The sequence below is a fragment of the Dermacentor andersoni genome, chromosome 6 (assembly GCF_023375885.2).
Source record: "Dermacentor andersoni chromosome 6, qqDerAnde1_hic_scaffold, whole genome shotgun sequence".
Taxonomy (NCBI): Eukaryota; Metazoa; Arthropoda; class Arachnida; order Ixodida; family Ixodidae; genus Dermacentor; species Dermacentor andersoni.
This window is the reverse complement of record NC_092819.1, coordinates 69470628-69490874: the sequence shown is the minus strand read 5'-3', so window position 1 is coordinate 69490874 and position 20247 is coordinate 69470628. Positions and strand designations below refer to the sequence as shown.

The following is a 20247-nucleotide window of genomic DNA, read 5'->3' as shown; positions in this document are numbered from 1 at the left end:
ACTGTATTTTCCCATTGTGTAGGACATAACTCAAGAAGCAGCTAAAGAAATACTAATGACATATGAGATCTACATGAAGAACTCTACAATTGGCTCTCTTTTCAAACCTCTAGTACAAATAACAAAACTATTTCGAGCAATAATCAATCAGCTAAACATACCCTTTGCTATAGTGACCTACAACATAGCGACGCAAAGTTGAAGGCAAGTCCTCTTGTCGTAGCTGTCTTCACAGGGGCTGCTGTTAAACACTAATTTTTCTAGCATTTGCCAGAAGTGCAATACTAAAACGTTTGTGAATGTGCAACAGGTATTGGCACACCAACAGAAAAAAAGAACAGTTCTGTGAAATGCAGAATCGATTATAACTTTGTTCGACATTTACATTTTGACTCCATATCTTTGTTTTGTGTTTTGTACTGAGTGTTTAAGCAGTGACTGGCTCTAAAAACTGAACATAAGTGCTTCATGACAATACGACAACTTTCGCTAACAGAAATTTATAGCAGTGCAGGCATTATAATTACAGTGCTCAATAACGTCCAGTTTGTAAGAACTCAGACTAGCACCAGTTCTGAGATACACAGCCCAAAAAAGCAATGATCAAATACTTTTCTCTTCCACACAGGATTGTCCCACAAGGCTTGCAAAATGTTTTGTGGCAAAGTAATATCTAAAGCAACAAGGCATCTTCCACCAAGTATGGCGACAAATATTTCAGAGCTGTCAGTCTGAGGGCTCCTACAAACTAACAATACATTCAGCATTTACTAGCCTCAATAATGGGATGTCAGCCATTTTGCTGAAATTAATAAACCTCCAATTATTGTGATCTTTTTTAAGAAGACATGTGCAATTATGATGCAGTTCTAATCTCTGTCACTTTTGTAAATATTTTTCGATTTTTTTTTTCATACTAGTTTTTTGGTGATAGAGGTATTCATTGCAGAAAGACCTAGTACATGACATTTAATAATAAAGGTACTGGTCATTGTAGACTTTCTGTCTTCAGAATTTGTTCTGTTTCACAGCTGTTTCTTGAAATCTGAAATGATGTACCCGCCTCCTTATGTTAGCAATAAACAGGGAAATCTGTCAGTACGGTTTGTTTAAAATACAGCTGATCAATCCGATAGTTAAGCTATTTGCTAATTATAAATTATAACAATAATAGTGCAGGACCATAAAAACAGATTGATGCTGACTCACAACTGTGCCCAGCTAGATCCACGCAGCTGTGCCATACAATGTGCTTGTGTTCAGAAGAGCCAAATGCCCCAGAGAGAAAGCAACGGTAACTCATTGTTTGTCATCTTGTACAAGCAGATTATGCGCTAGGTGTAATTTATGCTCAGTAAATACATAAATCAGTCATGTAAGGTTACAAGTTCGCAGTTCTTGTAATCTTGTTTTTATTTTGCTTCCTTTGTGAGCATAAGTGACTTGGTTGCCTTGGCACATATTCTCAAAACTGTTTCTTCATTACTGGGAATCACGAAATTTAATTTAAACATAATATTCCCAGTTACTAATTTCGTAAGCTTCGAGCTTAATTCTCTTGTCTTTTATATGTTTATCTACCAAGTAGTTTTATCGTTCATTGAAACATGTTCACGCAATGCACAGTGGGCACCCAAATTATAAATATCTTTTCTTGGTTTCTACCCTGCGCTGGTGTTTTCTAAACCTAGCATTGGTGCAGTGGCATGTCTGCATCTGCAGAAAAGTAGCAAAGTGGCTAAAGTTACAGGTCAACAACATAATTAAGATACAAAGCGAAAATATCAGTTCGCGATTGTCCCCCATAACCAGAGTTTTCCTTAAAATTAAAAAAAAATTAACATCCTGCTATGGTGTGAGTGTTGTTTTGGGCACCAAGAGGACTACGTGGCACCTGTGTTAGAGTACACAGCAAAGCGAAAAAATCGCTCCTGATTGGAGCGGCAGTGAAAAGTTAAGCATAGATGTTTTATTTCACACACCATTACTGTGGCTTATCTGCTCCCGCTGTGTGGCAACGCGTACATTGAGAAGACAATCCTTTGCATCAATGTTACCTTAGCGCGACACCAGAGAAAGGTAGAAATCAAGAACAGGTGTTAACACTTGGTTGCACAAAGGGTATTATCTGGATGTGTTTCACTCTACAAAAGACTACTGTGGTAGATAATCATAATGACAAAGACAAAAGAATTAAAAGAGGTATGTGTTAACCATGCGTTCATGACCTCCGCTGTTTATAGAAACACTTTTTTCTGTATATGTGCCAAGCCGTAGGGAGGCTTTACGTAACTCAGCCATGCTTGCTAAGTTAAAGATTGGAATAACGAAAATCACAAGAACATAGTATGGGTGATTTGTAAATGTGGCACCTAATGTAACTTATTCATGTATGGGCTGCGGATAGATTACAGCCAGTGCATAATGTGCTCTTACAGGATGGCTTGTGATGAGTAAAAGAAGCCTTCCTAACATCTTCCTCTTTGTTTCTTTTGGATCTTTGAGCACTATGCGTATTCTTACAGCCGCGTGCATACAGCTGGGTATAGTTTGTTTATGTGTTCTGCTTCCTCCCTTGTTCTCATCATTCATGCGCTATCTTTGCCGTGCCACTTATTTGTCAACCTGTGCCACTTATTTTGTCAATGCGTTTGCATTATGGACAGTTTTGTATTAGTGGTTATTTCTACCTGTGAAATTGTCTGTGTCAGCTATTATACTTAGTCTTGCAAAGTATGTTTCTCAACATAAATGAATGATCAGTATAAGTGTTGCTGTATTTATTTTTGTAATATTGTCAGTAATGAAGTTTTTATACATGGGTTGCATGTTGTATGACAGAATAAAATTGATGCACAACTTTTGAATGTGGTGTTTTTCAGATCAACTTCCGCCTCACGCTCACACGAACAAATTGTGCGGGAAAAAGTGCCAACAAGAGTACCATAAGGTAAGACAGCTGTTTTTACGGTTAGATTGGATTATCAATTGCCAAACAGTTGTTTTCAGCAAGCATAGTATAATACATAGATTATCTAATCTAAGTTGGAATATTGTTTTTATTACACTTCATTATCTCGGTCACCTTTGTACATAAGTGCAGCCTTTCTTATTTGTTATGTGTAGCTTACTTGCTTAGAATGTTAAGTCGTAAGTTAAGTCTTTTAGAACAGTGAAATAGGTTTAACTTATAAATCTATTGACATATAAGAGGCTTGCGCGGTGGTGAATTGAACTTCTACATGAGTTACATAATATTCTGGGGTCTCATTATGGCTCTGAGCGGCTTTGATGTGTCATGCATATGCAGCTGCAGGCTACATATTGGATACTTATTTAAGACTGTTTTGCTTGGTTGGCTATTGATTGCAGTTTAATAGTAATGAAAACTGTCTTGCTTTGATAGTGATTCTGTGCTGAGTGATACATTTCAATTTCCCAGAAGACAACAACAAAGATTGATGAAATAATAACTTTTTCTTGCTAACCTGCCATGTGCTTTTTGGCAAGTTTACTATGGATTCTTTCTTATCCTATGTTGTCTTTTCACAGTAGTCTTCATGAGAACTAGCCGTAGTCGTGTGTACTTACAGCAAGAGTTGACACATTTTGAAAAGCGGCTCGACACTGCCATCCAAGAGTGAAACGACGTACATGAATCGGTTATTTTACTCTATTTGCAAGAGTCCTGCACCACGCACTAAGGATAACTTGACCCACACTGCTGGAGTCATCAGACTCATCTAGCATAGTTACCTGAATCCTTCTTGCACTGGTCATGTGACACTTTATCTTGAGTCATCTGTCTCATCTAGAATCGTTAACGGACTCCCTCAGCACTAGTCTTGTAACCCTTTTGAGAGGGTATAAGCGACTACTACAACACAGTATGCATGACTACTGTGTGCGGAGGCAGTAACCACCTTGTATCGAGGACAGATAGTCTCGGGACTCTCGGCCTAAAGAGAGTTCGGGTGTGTCCCACAAAGTGTGTCGTATACGTAACCAGTTCAGACTCTTCGAAAAGAGTAAGGGATACTCTTTTCTTTTCTTAGTGTTTAGATTCAGTAAAGATAAGTTACTATAATACATTTTGGGGCCAAGCCTAATTTCATTTAATAAGTTAAAAATAAGTTGCTTACTTCAAATAGTTGCTCATATTCTCTATATTTCACATAAAAGGTATTAGCGACACGAGTCGGAAAGAAAAGAAACAAGAACACGAATCTTGCGTGCAAAAAAACTGCTTATGTACGGAAAAAGAAGGCTGACGCTTGACGAGTCGAGTAAACCTCGTCGTACTTAAACGCCAGCACGCCATCGTTTAGTGAAACGCTTGTGTTTGTAACACGCAACTAAATGGCTAACAATGTGGAAAGAACTTCATAACCACTCTTGTTTTACAGCGAAGCTATTAACCTCTAGTTGGGCAAAGTTTTTCGTGGCTGTGTGCGTGGTGCCCACACAAAAATGGGGACCAATGCCGCAGACTGCGCAAAGAAGCGAAGGGTGCACGGTGTGCCGCTCCAAATAGCGGCATCAGACGACATCATCAGGTGACATCATCAATTGACGAAGACGTAATGGCATGACGTTACCTTTGACTTGATGAAGTCATAATATTACGTCTTCAGTAAATATCGCCACGGGACGATACCGTTATTCTTGTGTGTTCGAATTACAATCCGAAGCTATCATGTCTGCAGCTTGTGTGTATGTCGGGATTTACGAATCGTATGATCTAATTTACATTGAGAAATTCAATTAGTTCAATAACGCACTTACGCTTCGCGGAGGGCCTGGGAGAAGGGTGTATGCTCCACCTCCGCACAGGTGCGTGTTGCGCGTGACGTACGTGTGCACACAATGTGTCTGTTCGTGACGTGTGGGCGCTATTGCCGTTACATCTGTCGCGCTACATGTGCTGCGACTGTAGTCGACATTAAGGCAAAAACGGTCCGAAAATCATACCTCTTGCTAGCGGCCGAGGCGCTTGCGCTTGGCGGAAGGGCTAGAGGAATGAGCTTGTATGCGGCATCTTCGGCACACGTGCATGCGCCCGTGACCTGCATCGCCTGTTGCGGTCGTCCTTGTCCGTAGTCGGGTACAACTTTAGAAAAAAGAAGAGAGCTGCTTCGCAGTACATCCACTTTTACAGGGTACACAATGGAGGCGAATGTTCTTGCTTTATGCATTTGCTTTAACGAGCCTGTCCCGTCTGCATGTTATGCTAGCTCGCGAGATTTATTAAGGACAGCTCTGTGTCATTATAGGAATTTGGTGGACTCTTTTTGTACACGTACCATTTTGAAGCTACACGCGGGATCTAGAACTATTATTGCTGTTGTGATATCTATATCAAATAAGTGGGTTCCATTTTCTGGGCGCATGATGAAATTGGAACAATCAGTTTTGAGCAAGGTAAATGCAAAACTCGCCTTCTGCGGCCAGTAATGAGCTTTTGTCCAGCTTCATTCTATGACAAGAGTTTTAATTATTTATTTCTCTATTGTTACAGTTTCATTCAAAGCAACGCAGCCTGACCTGACATGCAACAGCCGCATGCGTAGATTTGATGCTCCAATATTTGAAGGGCTACGGCGCTTTCGAGCTGGGTGTCATCCTTGATTTCTGCTGAGAATGGAACGTGGGTTTTCTTGCTTGATTTCGCTTTGCTTTTCTGGCTTAAATGTTGCGCCCAATCAAAATGTCATGTAATTTAGAGTGGACTGCTTTTCACTTTACTTTGTCAGCTAATTTCGACTTTATTGATATACAACCTAGTGTTTTGACAAGACGAGTCTATCCACGTTCCTTGTCAAAGGGGAACACGACAAGAACAGTGCGAACAGTAAAAACTTAAATATCATTGTCAGAAAAAAGTTTGTTCTGTTGCTGTTGTGCATGCCGCTTCTTTTTTTCTTTCTGTCTAAAGTGGGATTCAATTATATTAACACGCATCCTGGGTGAATTCGCGGCGTCTTTCTTTCGCTAGGGGAGCAACGTGTGCAGCCAGCTCCTCAGTTAGAAGAAACAATGCGTTCCATCATAGTTTTAATCGTTACTGTGGCGTCTTCAATGCCTCCAGTATGCTTCGGGGAAGACGAAAGCAACAGCGAACCTGCGGACGCATTGCGCGTGAGGACGAATACTTCACTTCTCTTACTTTTCACTGTTTAAACTTGAAAGTCAAATTTGGACAAGGTTTAACGTTTGCATCAACGTATGCGTGGTTGTTGTTTAAAGAACGCACAGTGCGCAAGAGTTATAATCACGTTGACTTTGTTGCCACGACATTTTGAGGCAACACCGCGTACCCAGCTTCGATCCGGTATCGAAAAGGCGTATGCTGCATTGCCTGTGCAGCACAGGTGTAGGCGGAAAAATGATGCGGCTGGCAATTTCTCCGTCGCAACCATTACATTCGGTGCAACGTACCCATAAACGTGGCTGACGAGGACTATTTCAAAGCTGCAAAAAGCAGCAAACGGTAACTGCCACAACTAGCGAATCATAATATTTGCGTACATTTGATCTTGCGTACAACGTCAGCCTACAGATCCAGAAGTAAGATCTTGGGGCCGGCACGTTTTTAAATCCATGAAATTAATGAGGCTGTCCGGTGTCTTTATTACAGATGTGGGAAGTTGGAAGCGATATCACATTTAAATAATTTATGGGGTTTTGCATGCCACAACCATGCTCTGATTATGAGGCTGGCCATTGTGGGGGACTCCGGAAATTTAAACCACCCGGAATTTTTCGGCGTGCCCCTAAATCAAAGTACATAGGTGTCTTCGCATTTCGCCGCCATTGAAATGCGGCCGCCGTGGCTGGCATTCGATACCGCGACCTTGGGCTCAGCACCCTAGCCACTAAGCAACCACGGCGGGTAAGCGATATGACATAAAGTGATGTTTGGTTTCTTTGCAAGAGTATGGGATAATTTATTATTTGTATGCGTGCTTAAAGGCTAATTTCCCCATTTCCATAAGGATACAATGAACAAATTATATATAATATAATGTAATACAATATAATATAATATAATATAATATAATATAATGTAATTATACATATATATATGGTGCATTTTTGACCGGTCACAGAAAAGCAACGACACAAGATAGAAATGTGAAATGTTCACCAAATAAAAGGAGAACACTCCAAATTTCCGTAATGTGATGTGCAAGAGCGTGCGCACACGGATGATGACGCAGTACCACGAACCCCGCAGCAGCGGATCAGTCCATGCCTGTCGAGATGTGGACAGTATAGAGGAAAGTTCAGTGTGTTCGGTGACATGCTAAACAAATGGAGGCCCCATAGAACTGCACTGAACAGGTATGAAACTTCAGGGTTTCCTTTTATTAGGTGAAGATTTCACATTTTAATCTGGTAACCTTGATTTCCTCTGACCGGGTGCACAATGACGTTACGGACACATTATACATATATAAAGATATATTATTACGATATCATCGAGCGATGCTCAAGGGACGAGCCGCTGCGAGAATGACGACGAAGTGGGTCGGTCTGTGCTCTTGGCGCGAGCAAGTGTCGGCCTGACGGTCTGCCTCCAGTGTAAATAGCCTGTGTATAGGCTCTTTCATCTGTGGATTTCCTCACGTAGCATTCTGGTGGAGGTCAGCGATCCCCGTTCTCAGACCACCCCCTGTGACAACGTAACCCGTATTCGCCGCGAACTCGAGGCCGCCTGTTTTCCAGCTTTCTCCGCGTCGCCTCCCGATCTACCAGAGACCACGATTTCGATGATTCAGGCCGTCGTCAGACAGGAATTTGAGAACGTGGGTCTCAACTCCGTGTGTTCATCATCTCCACCCACGGTTCCCCAGTTCTCTAGCAGCCCTGCTCGTCCCCGGCAGTCCTTTTCTGCCACATCTCGCCGCGACGCCTCCGAATGGCGCACCCCTAATGACAGGCCGATCTGCTTCCACTGCTCTCGCATAGGCTACGTCGCTCGTCACTGCCGCAACCGATGGCCACCACCTCCTCGGACATACACCGCAGCTCCTTCCCGCCCCTTTGGAACTTCTGTTCCCTATGCCACCCGCCATAAACCCATTGCCGCTGATGCTGCTGCCCCGAACTTTCACTACAGCCGCTCGCCCTCTCCTCGACGCCATCAGTCTCGTTCGTCCCAACCCCGTCCCTTCTCTCCGTCGCCTATGGCCTCCCCGATCAAGCCGGAAAACTAGGCACTGCAGCTGGAGGTGTTCTGCTGTTCCAGTGTCAAGCTGTTCTGGAGGTGAAGCTGCGTTGTCCACCCTGCCCTCAAATCCTCTGCTCACGTTACACACGAACCAAAACCTTCTTGACGTTGACGTTGATGGCTTTCCTGTCGCGACACTCATCGATACAGGTGCACATTTTTCGATTATGAGTGCTGCCTTCCGACGACGACTGAACAAGCTCCTCACCCCAGCGTCGGCACGCGTTGTCCGTGTTGCGGATGGCGGTACTATGCCTATCATCGGTATGTGTACGGCACGTGTTAGCATCGGCGGCCGCCACACTCCTGTCCTCTTCACCATGATTGCTCATTGCGCCCACGACCTCATTCTCGGCCTCGATTTTCTCTCCGCGCATTCTGCTCTTATTGACTGCTCTGCCAGTACCCTTCGACTTGAGATGCCGATTCTCGCAGAACCTTCTGACGCACCCCAGTGCAGCCTACGCGCCACCGGCTTTATTCGCCTGCCGCCAAAATCAATAGCCTTTATTGAACTCTTGTCTTGCCCACCAGTACCGGATGGCGAGTACCTCGTCACTTCTCTGCGCGACGTTCCACTACAGTATGACGTTACCGTGCCTCACAGTATACTTACTATTACTGCGAACCGCACTTTCATGCTTATCTTTAACTTTGGATTGGCAAAGCGAATTCTACCGCAAGGTATTTGCCTTACCAACGTTGATTGTCTCGGCGACCATCACGTGGCAACTTTATCGACCGATGCTTCTTGCGAGATTAGCAGGCTCATCGTGCCAGCCTCGACCGCCGATCCCAAGATACAGGAAATGGTTGCGACGGACCTGTCTTCTGCGCAGGCTGAAGGCCTTTACCAAGTATTATCGTCCAGAGATATTTTCGAATTCGTCGATCGCCCTTTAGGCCAGACGCTCGCGGTCAAGCACCGGATTCTTACTGGCGATGCTACTCCGATGCTACTAGTGGTTTGACGACGAAGCGTTGTCATATCGGAAGAGGTAGGGACAGCGCTTCTTGGCCTGAGAGTGATGCAGTGAGATCGATGCGATCGAGGATCCATCGGCCGGTCTTGCTTCCGCGAAGACGTTGTATTTGGGCAGTGCGATGTGCCTCAACCGATTCGTCGAACGTGTTGTGTAGACCGAGGCTAACAAGATGCGTCGCGGAGTTGGTGGCGGCAAGGCCTAGGGCTAGCTTGTAGACCTTCTGAATGAGCCGTTAAAATCTGTCCTTTTCGGTGGGTAAAACATGCAGGTACGCTAGGGCGTAGGAGATGCGCGATATCACGAAGGCGCAAAAGCGTTGGAGAAGTTCCTTTTCACGCATGCCTTGCCGGTGGGCCGACAGGCGTGCGATGAGACGGGTTTGCGTAATCGCAACGGTCAGCCGGTCGAGTAGGGTGGCGTTTGATTGGCCTGTTTGGAGGTGAAGGCCGAGGATTCGCATGTGGTTCACTGTGCCCTTTTACTGGACCCTGATTGTCGGTAAAGGGGGGAGTTTCGTTTTGCGATGGTCGGGAGGTCTGAGCAGTAGGAGTTCCAATTTACTCTCCTAACATTTGAGGCCTTCCTGCGTTGCGTGGTGAACGACGGTGTCGCCTGCTCGTTGAAGGGTCTCTTCGATGTGGCCGTATGAACCAGTCGTCGTCCAGAGCGTGATATGGTGGGCATAGATGGTGTGGCGTAATTCGGGGATCTCGTCGAGCGAGGGAAGAAAAGTACGCATGATCATATAGAAAAGGAACTGGGAGAGGACTGCCCCTTGAGGGTTGCCTCTGTTCCTGAGGGTCATTCGTGTGGAGGTGAGCCCGCCGGCCAGTAAGAGTTCTGTCGTTCGGTTTGAAAGGAAGTCACACACGCAATTGTAGGTGCGCTCCCCCGGGTGTATGGCGGCGAGGTTCGAGGCGGTGGCCGCGTGTTGCACCGTATCAAAGGCCTTGTGGAGGTCGATGCCGAGCAGGGGGCGGGTTTGTGCGTGTGGCGTGTCCGAAGTAAGTCGTGATGTATTTGGACGAGCGCGTCTTCCGTCGAATGGTGGGCACGGAATTACAGCATCGTCGGTGGAATCAGATCTTTCTCTTCCGCGTAAGCTTGCAGTCGGGTGAGGATGACATTTTCAATCGATTTGCCGAGGAACGAGGTGAGCGAGATGGGGCGTACATTGTCGATATCCATCTTCTTGCCCGGCTTCGGGATGAACACTAGATTTCCGTGTTTCCATTCTTGCGGTATTTTGCCTGAGTGCCGGCACTCGTTTGCGTATTGCGTGAGTGCGGCAACCTATTTGCTGTCGAGGTTTCTTAGCGTAGAGTTGAGAAGAAGCGTTGGGTGAAAAGATGACAATGTCATGGAGATGACAAAAGCATGTCTGCCATTTAAGGCGCCGGAGGACGTTATGCATAATTTTTTCAAATGTGGCAAGCGCATTACACAGGCCAAAAGTATGACGGTAAATTCATACAAGCCGTGTTCGGGAGATCAGCCCATGCCACCGGGACTTGCCCATAACGGGATCGTAAGTCTAAGGACGAAAATAATTCAGCGCTTTGGAGATAGTACAGTGCATCGTCGGTATGGGGAAGAGGATAGACATCTTTCTAGGTCCTCTCGTTGACTTGTCGATAGTCCACACAACAACAAATTGTCCCATATTTATCTTGGCCCAGCACTACCGGAAAGGCTGTGCGATGGCTGCATCACGCCGCGTTGGAGCATGTCTTTTACGTGCTCATCGATGACACGTTGCTTCATTGGGGACGCACCGTATGGACGCTGGCGTAACGGCGCATCGCAAGCGGTGTTGATGTGATGAATAAGTGTGCAGGTACGTCCTAAACAATGTTGTTGGAGGTGAAAAGAAGTACCAAATTGGTTAAGGAGGTCGACGATTCGCGCAAGGGGACTCGGAGTGAAGTTCGGATCAATAGATCGAGCAAATGTTCTGCCACATGCCGGTGCAGGCGCTGAGACAGGAAGAGCCATGACGCCGAGCTGAAGAGGAGTCAAGTCATTAGGCACATCGTAAGCAGAGCTCGTGTCAAATGCGTCAACAGAACCGAGGCACTCGTCATGATGTATGCGTGATGGACACGAAAACGGATTCGAAACGTAAAGTGTGCTGTAGCCCTGCGAAAGGGAAGGAGGGCAAAGGGAAGCGAAAAGGGATGATGACTCTGTGCATACTATTCGTTCTTTTCCAGTACAATACTTATAAAGTTCGTAAGTATGGCAGTGCTTGACAGTTTCTTGCAATCTAACTCAGTCGGCGTTTACGGCCAGCGGCGTACGTGTCGCATTCTTTTGCACTCTTAGGAAGTGATCGCGGACGATTGTCACCGCTCAGGGGCACTGCAGTGGTTCGCCTTTCCACGTGGATATGCGCAAACGCGCTATGCCGCCGTAGTCAGGCCGCGCACACTGTCAAGTTCAATAAATGGCCACGGATGGCAAAAAAATCGACCGCGTGGCGCTGCTAAAATAAAACAAACAAACAATAGGCATCGTACACCAATTAAAAAGTTTCCCACGTGAGCGCAATATCTCCCGCTGGAGGCGCCGTAGTAAGCGCAATTTTACCCTACAAACTTTCTTCGACAATAAACGAAGCGTTTTTATTAGATGACAGAGTACAAAATAATCGTTCATTATTAAAAATTGTACTCTTTATTACTAACTTTGTTGTTTTTTGCCGTTATAAACCAAAATATCGTTCAGCCTCATCGACCTCCCACGTGACCATCGGCCTGGATTTAAAATGTTTACCGGTATGTTCGCGTGCACGTACGGCAGGTACAGATTCATTGGCGCGTACATCGGTTGCTTATATTGTGCTGAAACCAATTTATTGGACTCTGTTACCTCGCGTTATTTAACTTGGCGTTTAAGCCCGAAACCTAGGTTTCAGTCGTGAGCAATGTGGAACACGTCTCCATCGAAATCGGAGCCGGATCCTGCTGCGCCTGGGGAAAACAATATCGGTGAGTCGTCTAACATCGCTGCTTCAATCGCTATGTGATATATTCGTCTAGTTAACTTACAGGCGGAGACGAGTTAACGAACTAGATGCTGTATTACATATGGACAGTAAGCTCTCACTTGCGAGGCCATCATTATACACACATTCATAGAAGAAAGAACGATATCGGAACGCGCGTCGCATTTTTCATCTCGTTGTAGCCATAGCCATGGGTGACTGAGTAGATTTATCAATACACTTTTTTTTTTCGAACCTGCCGGCAACTTCTTTCGTCCACAAAACCAAATAATCATTTGATGAACTGAAGCTAAGTACTGAATTTAATGTATCAAACAGTTGCACGCATGATAATTCACACATATTGCGCACCTGGTTCGAAATGTTCTTGCTTTTCAGTTTGATCTCTTCTAGTGTATAATTCAGAGCACAAATGTTCTCATTTGGGATCTTAATAATACTTAAACTGTTAACATGAATTGTAGTTAGGCAGGCATCAATTTTATGGAGAGTAGCAATATTTATTTACCATGATGCTTAAGCACCCTAGACCAAACAGTGTACATTAGCATGCGTTCTGTAGTCGCAAACCATTACAATATATAAGTCGCACTTTCTCGCATTTCCTATTGCAAAATTCTGCTTTTTTCAGTTTCTGATGCAGTCAAAATTTCTGTTCCAGACATGCAGTAATGAGGACAGCACCAGTATAAAGCAACACACTCCAGGTACAACTAGAAGCTGCTCCCTGCCACAACAAGGCTATTGTGTGGGCTTTGATTCCTACTACAAGATAAACAACACCTGCTTCAGAAATAAATATGCTGGATATGGGCTGTATTGGCTTGCTAGTTATCAGATGCGTGTCATTTGTTTGTAGTGGATGGTATGACCCTCTGTTCATATTTATAGCTCAGCATAATTCGTTCGAACATAAAAAAAAAAAAACTCAGTGCCGGTCCACTCTGTGAAGAAGGATGACCATTGAAGATGTGTACATGGGCCCCTTAATGGCGAACTGCAGCTCCACCGCGGGTCGGCTCGTCATTGCACCATGTACGGGATCGGCCCACGTATGGGGAGTGCTTAACGCCTGCTTCATGGTCACAGCGAGTCGGACCGGTATTGCACTATCTTCGAGATCAGCCCACGTATGGGAAGTGCTTAGCGCCTGCTTCACCTCCGCCGCGTGTCGGCCCGGCATTGCACTATCTCCGGCATCGGCCCACGTACGGGATCTTTTTTGCTTACAACGACACGAAAGTTTTCTTGCACGGTAGAGGTATGCAGCTTCGCTGTAAAAGATTACATGAATGTGGTTAATCTCGGTTGTATCTCATGTATCACCGTTCTGCCTCCACATAGTTTGTGCCGAGCACATCTTGGTCATCACAGGAGCCGCCATCTGCACCAACAATAAGGGGCTGGAGCCGGTTTCGCAAGCCTTCACACCACGAACAAAGAAGCCGTTCCATAAGTATTTGGATGAGATATGAAGTGTACGGACGACTGTGTCAAAAATCAAAAGAGCCTCAGCCATCATTCCACCAGCACGGATATTGGCCGAGTCATTCAGGTGTCTCAACAACAAAAATTCTGTCTTCAGATATACCTGCAACCTATGAACAAGCACAGACGACGTTGGCCAAAACAGTTCCGTCAGCTTTCCCTTCCTTATTCAGCTTCCTGGCCTTGCCAAATTCTTTTTGTGCCAAGTATAATTTTTTTCAATGAATGCAAGCTTTTTCATTCCACATTCTTGTTAGAGATAATTTCTCTTTCTCGTCCAAACAGAAAGATCAACCGAGGCTTTGCTCATACTTAATCCCAGTCACTGTCTAGTACCATGACATATTTGGTGCCGTATTTTGTAGTGTGCGTTGCCATGTGTAATTGCTCTTCTGAAATAGCTGGTGCGGCATTACGGTGTGTCTTGCCTTAACCATTGCACCGTGTGCTTATGTAGCATTGAAGTTCTCTCGTTTTTCGCTTTCAGTGCTTGCAATATGGAGCGGCTTCTTTCTTAAATGCAAGCTTTCTCATTCCCATATTTATTCCTAGTTCGGGATCGCTATTCTTGCCCGACAGCCTGTGCTTTCGCGCAAGCTACATTGAAGTGATTGTTTGCAGAATCTTGTTTCGCTGGTGTCGGCCTTTGTACTCATCACCGTGTTACGTTTCTCTTGTATGGGAACCCCGTCAGTTGCATTGGAAACAGCATTTCGAGGCAAGCACCTGCTCCTGCAGTTCGCACAGCGACATAGACTCCGAATTTACACGCACCGTGATTGGTGCTCCCCATTCCGTTTTTTCCTCTGCAGCCATCTGCAAATTTTACTTGTGGCCTACCTCAGGCATGATTAGGCGTCAACAGAGTCTATCATACAAGGTTACATATTCCGAAGTGTATGAAGTTGATATTGTAAGGAAGAGGACAAACGTGCGAACAGAGTCAGCAGCATCGACAGCATCAAGCGCGCAGCAGAGGCTCGAGCTCGGGAACTGCTCGGTGCATCCCAGGACCGGCGGTCGCTACGAACCCCAATAAATCTCTTTATAAGTGGTGGAGGTGCGGGGTAACGTTCCATTCTACCATCCTGGAATTCCGTTCTCGGACGCTACCCTTCGCCACGCCTGATGCCGACCAGCAGACTCTTCCATCGCCACCCGTCCGTTGCGCTGGCACCTTTCGCCAGCGGGAGCCTCCTATCTTCAGCGGAACCGACGACAACGACTTTGAAGAGTGGCTGTCGTCCTACGAACGGGTGAGCGTTCACAACAAGTGGAATGACTCGGAAAAACTGGCTGAGAAGGATATCCGAACATGGTCGGCGTTCAAGACATCGATTATGGAAGTATTTGACCGACCCACCATCAGGAAACTACGAGCCGAGCAGCGTTTGCGTACACGCGCACAGGACACGGGTGAGACATTCACCAGCTATATAGAAGACATGCTAGATTTGTGCAGGCGCGTGAACGCTGCCATGACAGAAGCGGAAAAGATCAAGCACGTCATGAAGGGAATCGATGATGACGGGTTCCAGATGCTTCTGGCCAAGGACCCGCGCACTGTTGGCGACGTTATCAGCTTGTGCCAGAGCTATGATGAATTACGTAAGCAGCGCGCTCTGACAAGGCGACACCCCACACCAAATTCGGCGTCACTCTGCAGCCTGACCACCGGCCCAGAACAAGCCTCCCTGATAACTCAAATCAAGGACTTCGTCACGAAGAAGTCGCACGACAGCCATCTCTGGTGTCCGTCACTCAGGAGGCTGCTAGCACTTTACCGTCTCATCTCCGTAACGTGATCCATGAAGAGGTCGCAGAAGCGCTGCCGGCTGTTTACCAGCAGGATGTCATGACTACACCAGTCACTTATGCTACAGTTGCTGCAATGGCCCCTCGCACTGTGCCCGTGCGTCGCTTCCAGCAGCCTGTGCACCGCCCTCCCCCTCCCAACCCCTGGAACACCATTGCCATCGCTAACCCGTGGCGTACGCCGGACAATCGCCCTATATGCTTCGCTTGTAGATGTCCCAGTCATGTCGCAAGGTTCTGCCGCCGCCGATCGCAGGCGTTCGATGACGATCGCTGAGCGCCCTATGTGCCGCCTGATTCAAATGCGCCTTACGGACCCTTCGAGCCATCACCAGCTCGCTGCCAGACTGATCGCCGTCCTCGCTTCGAACGCCTCCGATCACCCTCTCCACGTCGCCGATTGCTTTCCCCTATGCGTCGACGACCCGTCTCTATCGACGAGGGAAACTAGACGACGCAGTTCCTGAGGCAAGAACTACGCAAGTGTCGACATGCCGAAGTCCTCCTCCTTTCCCTGCCAATGTCATTGATGTGTTTATCGAAAATGTCGCCACAGTCGCTCTCGTCGATACCGGTGCCGCTATTTCAGTTATGGATGCCAGGTTTTGCCGTTCACTTCGTAAAGCGACGACGTCTGTGTCTGGATTGTCGCTACGAACGGCGAGTGCTCAACCCATTTGCCCTACCGCTGCTTGTACTGCCCGTGTGACCACACAGGACGTTTTGTATACGATTGAATTCATAGTTCTTTCATCGTGCTCCCACGCCGTTATTCTAGGATGGGATTTTCTCTCACGCCACAATGCCATCATCAATTGTGCTGGGGCTGAGATTGAACTTTTCCACTTTGGTGACCTGGCCTCCGTTCGAAAGAATGATGGATAATGTTCTGCGTAGCCTCAAATAGAAAATCTGTCTTTGCTATCTTGACGACATTGTGGTGTTCGCCCGTGATTTCGCAACGCACCTGCTCCGCCTCCAGCACGTACTCACTTGCTTGACCAACGCCGGGTTGCAACTTAACCTGAAGAAGTGTCGATTTGCTGTTCGTCAGCTCACAATTTTAGGCCATGTCGTGTCAAAGGAGGTATTCGCCCGGAGCCCGAGAAACTACGTGCTGTTACTGCGTTCCCAAAACCTACCACTATGAAAGAGCTACGCATTTTTGTCGGCCTCTGCTCTTACTTCCGGCAATTCGTTAGAAATTTTGCGTCAATTATATCGCCTCTCACGCAGCTCCTTGGTGGCGCTAGGGATCTCTCATCATGGTCTCCAGCCTGTGACGACGCCTTCTAAACCTTGCGCCGTCTTCTCACGACGGCAACTATTCTTCGCCATTTTGACCCTCAAGCGCCAACCGAAATCCATACTGATGCAAGCGGTGTAGGCCTTCGCGCTGTGTTGGCACAGCGTCAACCTGGCCACACAGAATACGTCGTCGCATACGCGAGTCGCACGTTAACCAATGCGGAGACTAATTACAGCGTTACAGAAAAGGAGTGTTTGGCCATTGTGTGGGCGCTTGGCAAGTTTCGCCCATATTTATACGGCCGATCGTTTGGCGTAGTGACCGACCACCACGCACTATGTTGGCTGTCGACGCTCAAAGATCCATCAGGCCGCCTTGCCCGCTGGGCATTGCGAATCCAAGAATATGACATCCGCGTGGTTTACCGTTCCGGGGGAAAGCACTCCGATGCTGACGCGCTATCCCGATCGCCGCTTCCCCCGAAGCCCAGTGACGACTCCGCCTGCGAGTGTACATTATCCTCTCTGGACGTTGACACTATCGCTGCTGCACAGCGTAATGATCCCTGGACTGCATCTCTGCTAGACCTTCTCTCGGATACGTCGAAAGTTCCGGCGTCAGGTACGCTTCGGCGCCAAGTTTCTCATTTTGCGATTCGCGACCAGCAACTATTTCGACGCAACTATGCCCCAGAGGGACGCACCTGTTTACTCGTCATTCCGAGAATCTTGCGATCAGAGGTCTGCTCCTCGTTCCACGTCGACCCTCAGTGTGGCCACGCGGGAGTCTTCAAGACCTACGAAAGACTTCGACAGCGCTATTACTTGCGGGGAATGTACAATTTCGTTCGAAAGTTCGTCCGCTCTTGTCATGAGTGCCAACGCCGCAAAGCGCCACCGCACAACTCCGCCGGTGAACTCCAGCCTTTACAATGCCCATTCCGACCCTTTGATCGCGTGGGCATAGATCTCTACGGGCCACTTCCGTTGACTCCTACCGGCAACAGGTAGATAATCGTTGCGGTAGGCCACTTAACCTGTTATGCGGAGACTGTTGCTCTACCAAATGCTACAGCGCAGAAGGTCGCCAATTTCATACTTCGTCGTTTTCTCCTTCGTCACGGAGGTCCACGTGAACTTTTAAGCGACAGAGACCGCGCCTGCTTATCTGAAGTCACCGAACGACTGCTTGCTGAATGCGCCATTCATCGTAAATGCACTGCTTATCACCCACAGACTAACGGTACCACGGAACGCTTTAATCGAACTCTTGGTGACATGCTCGCCATGTATGTCTCCCCTGATCACTCTAATTGGGACCTAGTTGTTCCGTTTGTCACCTACGGCTACAACACCGCGACTCAGGCCACTACCGGATTCTCACTCTTTTACCTTCTTTACGTTCGTCATCCTTCGCACACAATTGACACCATTCTAACCTACCGGCCTGACCCATCTGAATGCCTGCCGATATCGGAAGCCGCCAGACACGCCGAGGAATGTCGCCAGCTGGCCCGCCGATTCATCTCGGACGACCAGAACCGTCAAAAAGCCGTTCACGATGCCCAGAACTCGACTCCCACTTTTCTCCCGGGCGCTCTTGTTTCGTTGTTAGTGCCACACCGCATGTCTGGGCTCGCTTCAAAATTCCTTCCGAAGTATGACGGGCCATACCGCGTTCTCGAGAGGACATCACCCGTCAATTACCTGGTTGAGCCGCTAACGCCGCCGTCCGACATGCGACGTCGTAACCGCGAAGTCGTTCACGTTCAGCGTCTCAAGCCGTATCACCATTCTACCGTCCTTCCAGAAAACTAAGTCGCCAGGATGGGTCGTTTATTTCCGCGGGGCCATTGTAAGGAAGATGACAAACGAGCGCACAGAGTCAGCAGCATCGGCAGCATCAAGCGCGCAGCAGAGGCTCGAGCTCGGGAACTGCTCGGTGCATCCCAGGACCGGTGGTCGCTACGAACCCCAATAAATCTCCTTTATGATAGCAACATGGGTGGAAAGGCCTGCAAAAGTGCCTGCAAAAGTGCCTGCAAAATGGTGATGCCCGCAAAACCGACCATGCCCATATTGAGAGAGTGTGGGGCACCAAGAGCGACTTACACATTACCAGCACGCGAAAGAACAAAAAGCAACGTGCAGGTTATAAAGGAGGTGAGGCTAAAATGCCGGGGGCTCCATGTAGCTGTGTTGGCTGTGCCAGCAAATGCTTGCGTCACCCGATTGCTTCGCAATGCAAGTTGCTCATCTGCAACGGCGACTGTCGGTGCAAATAGGTTGGACACTGTCCAATCTGCTTGCCCTGCTGACCATCGCTTGTTACCAGACCACCATATGCGACGAAGGCAAGCACTAAGCTTGCAGTCGGACGGTTGAATGTGCCGTAAGCGACTCGTGTGCGTGTATGCTCACGTTGTCACGTGGATCGTAGCCAATGTATAGTGTCAATGTATAGATTCAGAGTTATGTTAGAGGTATGCTACAGGGATATGATTCCAGAGCCTCGTTTGAATGATGTCCCACTTGGTCATGGCTGCCGTGTTACATTACTCGGATGTGGCGGCCTGGTTAGTTGCATTGGGCAATAGCCTCTCGAGGTGAGCGCCTGCTCCTGCAGTCCGCACAGCGACATATACTCCCTATTTACATGTATTGTGATTGCTTTTCCCTGTTTGTCCTTTCCTGCTGCAGCCATGGGTAAAGTGTGCTTTTGGCCTCCGTCGGCCGCGATTTGACGTGAACGGAGACTAGCACACGTGCTTTTATCGCCTGAAGTGTATGACGTCCGCATGGATGGAAAAGCCTGCAAAAGTATCTGCAAAATAGTGATGAGCACAAAACCGACTATGCCCATATTGAGAGAATGTGGGGCGCCAAGTGTGAGTTACACGTTAGCAGCGCCCTAAAAAGGAAAAAGAAACATGCAGGTTGGAAAACAGCTAACGCTAAAATGCCGGGTAGTCCATGCTGCTGTGTTGGCTGTGGCAGCAAATGCCTGCGTCAATCCATTGCTTCGAAATGCAAGTTACTGCGACTGTCGGTGCAAACAGGTGGAACATTGCCAAATCTGCTTGCGCTACTAGTTGTCGCTCGTTACCAGACCGCCATGTGCGACAAAGGCAAACACAGTGCCTTAAGTCGGATAGCTGAATGTGCCGTAAGCGACCCGTGGTGCGTGAATGCTCACTGCTGTCATGGGGATCTTAGCCAATGTATAGTTTATTTTCTGAACATTTGCGGTGATGGAATGCCGAGTCTCCTTTGATCATGGTCGCCGTGTTATGTTTCATGGATTGTGGCGACCTGGTCAACTGGATTGGGCAACAGCCTCTCGAAGTAACGATATTCTCCTGCAGTCCACACAGCGACAAGGACTCCAAATACACACGCACCCTAATTGGTGCTACCCGTTAGTCCTTTCCTGCTGCAGCCGTGAGCAGATTATGCTTGTGGGTCTTCAT

General features: G+C 47.3%; 2 protein-coding genes across 3 annotated transcripts in view; one reads left to right on the top strand and one right to left on the bottom strand.

Annotated features, from left to right (window-relative positions):
- Nucleotides 1-20247, bottom strand: part of LOC129382439 (uncharacterized) — a 182380-nt gene that overhangs the window by 45473 nt on the left and 116660 nt on the right. Inside the window, exon 1 of one of the 2 annotated variants that reach the window (XR_008610501.2) lies at nt 4972-5102. The exons of the other annotated variant lie outside the window; for it this stretch is intronic. The gene's annotated coding sequence lies outside the window, so the exon portion shown is untranslated. Of the gene's footprint in view, nt 1-4971; nt 5103-20247 lie in introns of those variants that run through there. 2 annotated transcript variants of the gene reach the window in all.
- LOC129382438 (uncharacterized) overlaps nt 6001-20247 on the top strand; it is a 34302-nt gene continuing 20055 nt past the window's right edge. Inside the window, exon 1 of the mRNA XM_055066369.1 lies at nt 6001-6138. Within this exon, the coding sequence (XP_054922344.1) occupies nt 6037-6138 (102 nt within the window). The 5' untranslated portion in view covers nt 6001-6036. The remainder of the gene's footprint in view (nt 6139-20247) is intronic.